A 9,110-nucleotide genomic window follows, 5' to 3' on the forward strand; every position below is an offset into this window, starting at 1 on the left:
AATAGGCTAAATCCTATTGAACTCCTAAGTTGCTTTGTACTAGTTAACTTTCTTGGGTCCTCTTAATTAAGTTATCCTTTGTGCTTGTCCGTACGTGTAGCCTAGTTGCTATGGTTACCGATCTGACCAACTACCTTGAGAACGGCGTGACCTGTAAGCCTAGTATACTATCTATCACTGCTATTACGAGCTACATTATACTTGTAACGGGATGAATAAAAAGGAGCATCCACGAACGAATTCTGCCATTACGAAGGGTAATGAGTCACATAGTAGGAAGCATCATAATATTAGTCGTACTGTTATAAGACACGTTACGCTCGTAACGATCCTTGTAACTCAGACATATCCATGAGTTATAAACTGTCGTGGTGTGAGAAATAAATGGGAGAAGATGCTAAGTGACAGTTTTGTCCCCATTATTTATCGTATAAGTTAAAACTTAAAAGACAATTAAATTGAATAAATATTACAAAGTTAAGGACTTAATTAGATAAAAATGATAGTTTTTTTTTGAGAAAATGATAGTTAAAAGATCAAATTTATAATTTTGCAATAATGAAGCCACGTAAGCTAGCCAAGTCGTCAAAGTACTCGCAATTTCTCGATTTTGCAAGAAAGAACCGATTGGAGTCCCTATTCAATTTCTCGATAATGAAGCCACGTAAGCTAGCCAACTTAGAAGTTTCTCGATTCCAGCTATTTTATTTTGTTATTTCTGAATTCCATGTATTTAGTAGCCAAAATTGGAGTCCCTATTCATTTTCTTCCTAAAATTCCCTTTTGTTCTCCCTTTTCTTCTGCCCAACCCTTCTGTTCTTCCTTTTCTTCTCTGCTTATCTCAAGTAAAAGCGAGTCATACCATTTCTCCTCCTTTTCATTTGTTTCATTTGATTCGATGGAAATCAAAGTTCTTCCCGACGGAATCCGTTTATCTTCCCTCCCTGAGAAGTACGTCCGAGCTGAATCGGATCGGCCGAGGCTGTCAGAGATCGCCGAGTTCCACGATGTTCCAGTCATCGATTTGCTGGGGTTGGGTTGCGGAGACGCAAACCTCGTGGTCAAACAAATCGAAGAAGCCTGTGGCGAATTTGGATTTTTCAAGGTTATTTTACTAATTTCAAACAATAATCTAATGCTCCATTTCTTGTATTTAACGCTAATTATTGTTATTTTAAAATTAAGGTAATAAATCATGGGGTACCAAAGAAAGCGATAGAAGACATGTTGAAAGTAGTCCAAGAATTTAATGAGTTGCCAGTGGAGGAGAAGAAGAAGCTCTTCTACTCTGACGACCCATCAAAGACCCTGAGGCTATCCACCAGCAACTTCAATGAGAAAACTCATAACTGGAGAGACTATCTCTGCCTTCCATGTTGCAAGAAGAAATACTCACCAGAATGGCTTTCAAACCCTTCTTTTTTGAGGTAATAAAGTCTTACAACCTTCAATATGATGTCCTCTTACAAATATTATTAAAAATATGTTATACTATAATATATATAAAAATATCATAATCTACTGCATATATATATAAAATAATTTCTATGAATTCTTTGAATTTGTACGGTGAAATTAGAATGATAAAGTTGAATGACTCTCACCAAACCATCAATTATTGGGCAGTTAAAATATTTTTTAAACAACATGCCAATCGCGTTTGTCTGAAAGTAGTTCGAGCCCGAGCATGTGTGAAGATCAAACTTTGAATGCTGTGGGTAGTGAGTAGCTTTTTTTACATCCAAAGGAGGGGATACCCAAGTTTATATATACATTTTAGCTGTCATCTAGACCCCGTCTACGGGGGATCCCATCTTGGTCATCTCTTGCGATGGCTTCAACATTTATGATTAACCAGAGGTGAATAAAACTTCATGAATTTGTTCGTACAGCTGAGGGTACTCTTGTGAATTATATTGTTATTATTATTGTTATTATTTATTTCCTAATTTATATTATATAGTTTGTTCTAGGGGTTATAGTTCAGTCTTTAACTGTAGCGGTAGAATAGGAGAGTCCTTGGTAGGCTTTTTTAAAAGGACTCTCTCTCTGTAATCGTTTAAGAAAATTCAAATCTATTGTCTAATCTTGTATCAGTTGCGATAGGTAGCATTCGACCTTTTATTCTTTTTCAGCCACACAGTTTTGTTCCCTTAGAATACAATTTATATATTGTCACGTTTCTGGCCTTCTTGAGATAGCTACTGCATGCTTCAATGTTTCCCGTATGAAATCCCATACCAGTTTGTCATATGCCTTCTCAAGGTCTATCTTGAGCACCATATAGCCTTCCCGTTTCTTGCTCTTCCTGATTGAGTGTAGAACCTCTTGATATGTGATTACATTATCTGAGATTTGTCGTCTAGGAATGAAACTGCTTTGGTGTTCCCCCACTAATAAGGGATTAAGGGCATGACATGTTTTAGTCTATTTGTCATGGCCTTGGTTAGTACCTTATATCCAACATTGCATAGACTTATAGGTCTTAGTTGAGATACCTTTTCTGGGTGAGGGACTTTTGGAATCAATGCAATAAAGGTAGAGTTGAGATACCTTTTCTGGATGAGCTTTCTTGTCCTCTCGACCATGTGAATTGACTCCCCGCGAAGCCAAGGTAGGTCATTCCTTCTTCAAACTTCCAGTCCACAAATTGAGCGCACCTTTGATTATTGAAAGTTGCGGTATTGCTGACTTCGCTCATTGAGAGAATTGAGTTAAAGTCTCCCATGCAAATCATGGCCCTGAAACCTGTAACTTTCTGGCATAAGGTACAACCTTGAAAACTACATTCCATTATAAAATTTTTCCGTTGTTTTAATGGTAACCTTTATATTTATGAAATTAGTGCATCATATGATATACAGGGGTATTGTGAGCAATTATGTGAAGGAAGTTGGAGAACTGGGATTTGTGTTAGAAGAAGTGATATCAAAAAGCTTAGATCTGGAAAAGAGTAGCAGCATCCGGGAAGTGTTGGGCGAGCATATGACCGTCAACTTCTACCCTCCGTGCCCAGAGACTACTTACGGTTTGCCGGGACATACTGATCCCAATGCCCTCACCATTCTCCTTCAAGACACACAGGTTTCAGGCATCCAAGTCCTCAAGGATGGCAAATGGTTGGCTGTGAAACCTCACCCAGATGCCTTTGTTATCAAACTTGGTGATCAACTGCAGGTAACTAAGCTACACCTACTTTTGTGGACTTATTATTATAACAACAATATGAAAATTTGTAGGGCAGAGGCCGGTAAAGGTCAAGTCTAGCACCCAGTGGTTAGGGGATTGTTGGGCGGAGGCCAATGAAAGGTAAAAAGGCCAAGTCCAGCACCCAGTGTCTCGATCAATGTGATGGCGGTCTATAAGGATATAAATTTGCTATTAGTTATAACAATGTGATGGCTTGATTCTAACAAAATTAATTAACCAATATATATATAATAGATGTGGCTACAATAAAAATGCAGGCACTCAGCAATGGCAAGTATAAGAGTGTAGGGCTCAGAGCTATAGTGAACAACGACGACAGAGCAAGAATGGTGGTCACGTCTTTCAAAATGGATAATCACAGTAATAGCAATATCGCTGCAATGCCGCCACTTGAAGCCCATCATCAACAACCTGCTATGATGCATCAATATCTCCTCCCGCCAGCCTATTATCACGCTCCGCCGTACCCTGCGCATGATCAGGCCACGCCACCACATCAAGGGTCTGGAGTTTGGAGCAAAGTTCGTAAGTTGGGGGGACGTCTTGCAGCTGGATTGGTCATTAACGAAATTGTTGATCAACTCGATGATCAACTCGATGACTTCGATATATAACATTATTTGTGCACTATATGTGCACGAACAGTAATGGATTGTTAGGAACTTTGTGTAATAAATTTGATGAACTCAATGACTTCGATATATAACATTATTTGTGCACTATTTGTGCACGAATAGTAATGGATTGTTTTCAAAAATGTAATGGATTGTTAGGAACTTTGTGTAATAAATTTGCACGAACTTTGTGTAATAAATTTGTAAGGACAAGATGAATATTTTAATTTGTACTTCAATTATTTTCTTCATTCTAGACATTTTGACAATTATATTACTTAACGTTAGTTGTTTCATTTGTTTTTAAAGCAAACAAGAAACTATCATTCATTTGTAATCAGAAAATCCAGATTACACATGGGAGGATTAAAGCTCCAAGTTCTGGTATCCAGATTCTGGCCAACTGTTTTGGCCGGTAAATGAGCAAGGCTATTCTCTGCTCTGGGAACGAACTGGGAATGAAGCTAACGCTAATCCCGGGGAGGGAAAATATAATATCTAGACAAGCTTTAATGACTACACTGGAGTAGGAGAAATCAGGCAAATTGCCATTAACACTGCTACTAGAATTAGGCAGTCTGGGGGAACTGAAACATCATTCCAGTTGTTGTGCCTGCAACCACCCAAGTTTGTTTAACTACCGTGCAATCAAAGCAGAAATGGTTCCATGTCTCCTCAGCTTGATCACACAAAGGGCAGTCAGTGTTAATATCAATTCTCCTCTTGCGCATCTCCATAAAAGAACATCATATCTTGGGAGCCACTTTGAGATTCCACAGCGTATTCCAAGCCCGGAAGCCATCAACGTCACGGAGAGGACCATGAAGGTGATCATGTCAGAAAAGTTGCTATGCTGGCAGTGAGAGGAGAGGAGAGAGAGGGAAATGGTGCCTTCTGCAAATAAGGGTTATTGCTACAGTAAAAGGGCATCAAAATTTTATTTTTTTTTAACTTTGCTGTTGCCGCCCAGCGGGCGTGTGCATTGAACGCTTTTTTTTTAGTTTTTATTTTTAAATCAAATTTGTTTATTATTTTTTTCTTCCGCTCTCATTTTCTCTTTCCTAATCACACTTACAAAAACTTCTCAATAACCCTGAAATAACCCCATTGATGAGTATGCTCTAAGCAGTCTATAGCCACTTTTGACTGAATAACAACCGCACCGCATAGATCATCTTTCCAGTACCATGAGTCTGCAAAATTAGTGTTTACCGGTGTTCTCAAAATGCGCTCAACACAGGCCTGTCCCTGGGCAAGGGCGGGCTGGGCCCTTGCCCAGGGCCCACCCTAGCCCACCACTTTATATATATATATATATACTATAAAGTTTTAGGTATAAGTATTTAATATACATTCTATTTAAGTAAATTTGATTTAGCTTAGTTGGTGGGACTTATTGCCCATGTTGTTGAGGTCATGGGGTCAAAACCTCATGACTACATATGTTTCTTTTTAGACTTTAAATTTTTGAATTCCCATGGATACTTTAAATTTTTCCTCCCAAGATAAATTTAGAGATATTATATATAGTATTAAAATTAAAATATAATTATAACTTATGAAATTTAATTTTCCCTCCATACTCTTTAGAAGATGAATTTAGAAATATTTTATAGTATTCAAATTATAACATATGGAATTTATTTCTATTTCTAATTTTATTTTTTGAGTTGTAACTATGTGATTATTTTACATTTCTATAATTATAATGAGATTTATAGTATAGATTGATCTATGATTCATATCAAATTTTGAATATATTTTTATTCGAGTAATTTATTAATATTTAGAACATGTGTTATTTTGTGAACTTTATAATGATTTATGTATATGTAATATATTTTGTGATTTAGTTATGAAATAATTTTAAAAGATAGTTTATTTTTTTATGAATTATCTAGTCAATGTAGTTTAAAAGTTCTATTATGTGTCATTGACTCATTGTATTCATATTAATCTATAAAAAAATTGAAATTGATCTTACTAAAAGAAAATTATTTATAAATATGATATCAATAGAGAATATGTGTGATTTATAATGTGTTTTCTATTCAAACTATTTTATCCAATTAATCATGTTTTATATTTTGTTACGAATACCATTTATCACGTTTTAAAGTATTTTGATTTATTGCTCCAAGTAATTAAGATTTCATGCTCTACTCTTATTTGTAAGTCGTGTTTTATAATTATTATTAATAATTATTTTATTATTTATTATAATAACAATGTGATTGCCTATAAGCTTATTTGGTTTTAAATTGTTTATTCGTTTTTATTAACTGTAATTCTTTATCTATGAAGACACATATGCAAATATTGAATATTTTGTATTTTTTAAGCCAACAAAGAAAAATTCATTCATAACTAACGAAAGCATGCATCTAGAGTTGTTTTCATTATTATTATTGTGTATGCAAAATTGTTAAAAACGTGTAAATCTTATTTCAAGTTATTTGTCATTAGTTTTTTTTCCTTACGCATATATAAATTAATTTCATATAGGGCCCATTTTTTTATGCTATGCCCCGGGCCTATAAAATGATAAGAACGGGCCTGGCTCAACATCACATAACAACATAATAAATTAGTGTTTACCGGTGTTCTCAAAATGCGCTCAACATCACATAACAACATAATATGTAATATTCAGGATCCAGGATAGCGGAAGCAGAACACCCTTGAATAACGGTAGACCGTTAGTCATATTTGTCTCATACTTAACTCAGAACCCTAGATGGTGTATTGGTGTCTGAGCAGTACATTCTAGGTTTATATAGGCACAGAGTCTGATTGGATAACAACTCTTAGTTATTTAATCCAATCAGATTTCTTAATAAGCCTAATTAACTTGCATCACTTAAATTAAGGTCCTAATATAATATGTGATATATATTATTTAGGGAAAATCTCTCAACCAAAGCACCAGGATTGGACAATGGACATCATACGCTACCCTAGCTTGGCCACCAGGAAATCTTTTTTCTTTTTTTCTTTTCAAGATTACGGTGACTTAAAGGTCCTAAGCATTTTATTGTTATGATAGGTTTAAGGATTGAAACTCAACAACTATGTCTTTTCGCTGTCACCGAGAATCTTTGTTCAAATTCTGTATGTCCCTCTATATTTAATTGGATCTAAAGATTATAAGAGGCGTTGAGTCTTCACATGAGTTAATATGTCTTTCTTCGCAAATTTTACTATGGACCGCGCATCAAAACGACGTTGTTTTGATTAATGAAAATAGATGGATAAAACGACCTCCGTTCCGCGTAACTGCAGTTCCCTTTCAACACAACTGCAGTATCAGTTCAACACAATTGCAGTATCAGTTCAACACAACTGTAGTTCCAGACGGATGAAATGGCTGCAGTATCAGTTCAACACAACTGTAGTATCATTTGAGATGAACTGTAGTATCAGTTACAGAAATTTACGAGAGTCGTTTCTCCACTTATTCTATTTAGTTAAAATATTAATTTGACCTTATATTTTTATTATTTGGTTAATTTTATCTTCTCTCTTTTTTTTTTTTTTTAAAGATAAAAAAAAAATCAACTTTTAGGTTAATTACTCATTTACACGTATTAGGTGAACAGTGGCTTATGTAGAAAGATGAGTTAAATTATGAAAAGCAAGTAAATTGTTATCAATCAAACAAAAAGAATAAAATTGATATATGATATACTCAATTTTATGCTCCCTATGTCCCATTTTATCTGTCCTACTTACAGTTCATTGGTCAAATCAATTATTTCTTCTTTGTTAGTTTTTTTTTAGTATTTTTTTACTTATTTTAAAATTTAATTTTTTGTGTTTAATAGTACTTTTATTGTAGTTTTTAAATATATAAATTTTGTATACTAATTAATACTAAACTTAATATTATGAAAATTTGAATTAAAAATATCTTCAGTCAAGTATCGTTAACCGAACCAGACACATAAAATGGGATAGAGGGAGTATAAAAGAAAATCATTGATCGTAATATTGTGAACTAGGGTACTGTGGACCCTAATCCAATATACAGAATTTGACTTCATAAGATACAATAATTCATGTTCATAATGCACAAAATTATATAGCTAAGGACACATAAATACTTAACATAATATACATACACATAAACACGGAGTTAATTAATTACCGATTTGGTCCCTCGACTATTGGAATTTCATCACTTTGGTCCTCGACAATTTTTCTTGCCCAATTAAGTCCTCAACTTTTAAAAAAATTAACCAATTTGGTCCTCTGTTTATTTTACCATTTGATATCTGTTAAATCGGGACCAAATTGGTAATTTCATTACAGCCAAGGGACCATTTCAGTCAAAAATTAATTACCAAAATGGTCCATTGACTATAGCAAAATTACTAATTTGGTCACGATTTAACGGTTGTTTAACTCCAAAATAAACGGATGACCAAATTGGTTAATTTTTTCAAAGTCAATGACTTAATTGAGCAAGAAAAATTGTCGAGGACCAAAGTGGTGAAATCATAATAGTTGAGGGACCAAATCGGTAATTAACTCGATAAACACGATATTAGATTTTCTAGATCTTCTAGACTTTTATGAGTTCTATCTTTATATTTGGTATTTTTGGATTATATTTCTTACCTTTATAAATAGATATCTCTTTGTATCATTATAGCGAAATCTAAATGTTAAAAAAATGGCAAAACGGTGAAATAGGCCCATCTACTACCTCGAAGTGTTCAATTCACCTCACCATCTAAATTATAATGTAATTAGACACAACTTAAAACCAGAGGTTTCATCCTTTCTCCTCCGCCCATTCGGTGCTAGCAGAAATCATTCTTCCCTCCCTTTCTCCTCCGGCCAAACTAATAAAAAACCGGCCTAAACTCCCAGGATTAGAACCAGAGGTTTCATCCTGAATAACAGCAACGCATATAAGAAGAAGAACATGGAAGGAAACTTTGTAGAACAGAAATGACGAAAGTGAGAAAATCCAGGCGGGGGTGTGGGGTTTTAGTCAGAGTCAGAGAGGAGAGCTAATTTAATTCCATGTTATTAATTAAACTAGTATTTTCACCCGTGCGTTGCACGGAATGAATTTGTTATAATATTTTAAGAAATATTTGAATTGATATACAATTATATAAATTATAACATCGAATATAGTATGAATAAGTGTATAAATGCAATAGTCTTTCTTGCATGCAACAAATATCACAAAAATTCAGTGTTCTAAAATAAGTGTATAAATGCAATAGGTAGATAATTTACATTATTGCATCATATTCATTAATTAATTACTTG

General features: G+C 34.3%; 1 protein-coding gene across 1 annotated transcript; it reads left to right on the top strand.

The window, feature by feature from the left end:
* The first annotated feature begins 751 nt into the window (after positions 1 to 751).
* LOC115996688 (protein DOWNY MILDEW RESISTANCE 6-like) lies at positions 752 to 4,075 on the top strand. Its single transcript, XM_031236042.1, has 4 exons — positions 752 to 1,105; positions 1,186 to 1,427; positions 2,865 to 3,177; positions 3,468 to 4,075. The coding sequence occupies exons 1-4, from the start codon at positions 899 to 901 to the stop codon at positions 3,822 to 3,824; spliced, it is 1,119 nt and encodes a 372-aa protein (XP_031091902.1). The 5' UTR covers positions 752 to 898; the 3' UTR covers positions 3,825 to 4,075.
* Positions 4,076 to 9,110: the final 5,035 nt, after the last annotated feature.

Source organism: Ipomoea triloba, chromosome 11 (assembly GCF_003576645.1).
Source record: "Ipomoea triloba cultivar NCNSP0323 chromosome 11, ASM357664v1".
In the NCBI taxonomy this organism is placed as follows: domain Eukaryota; kingdom Viridiplantae; phylum Streptophyta; class Magnoliopsida; order Solanales; family Convolvulaceae; genus Ipomoea; species Ipomoea triloba.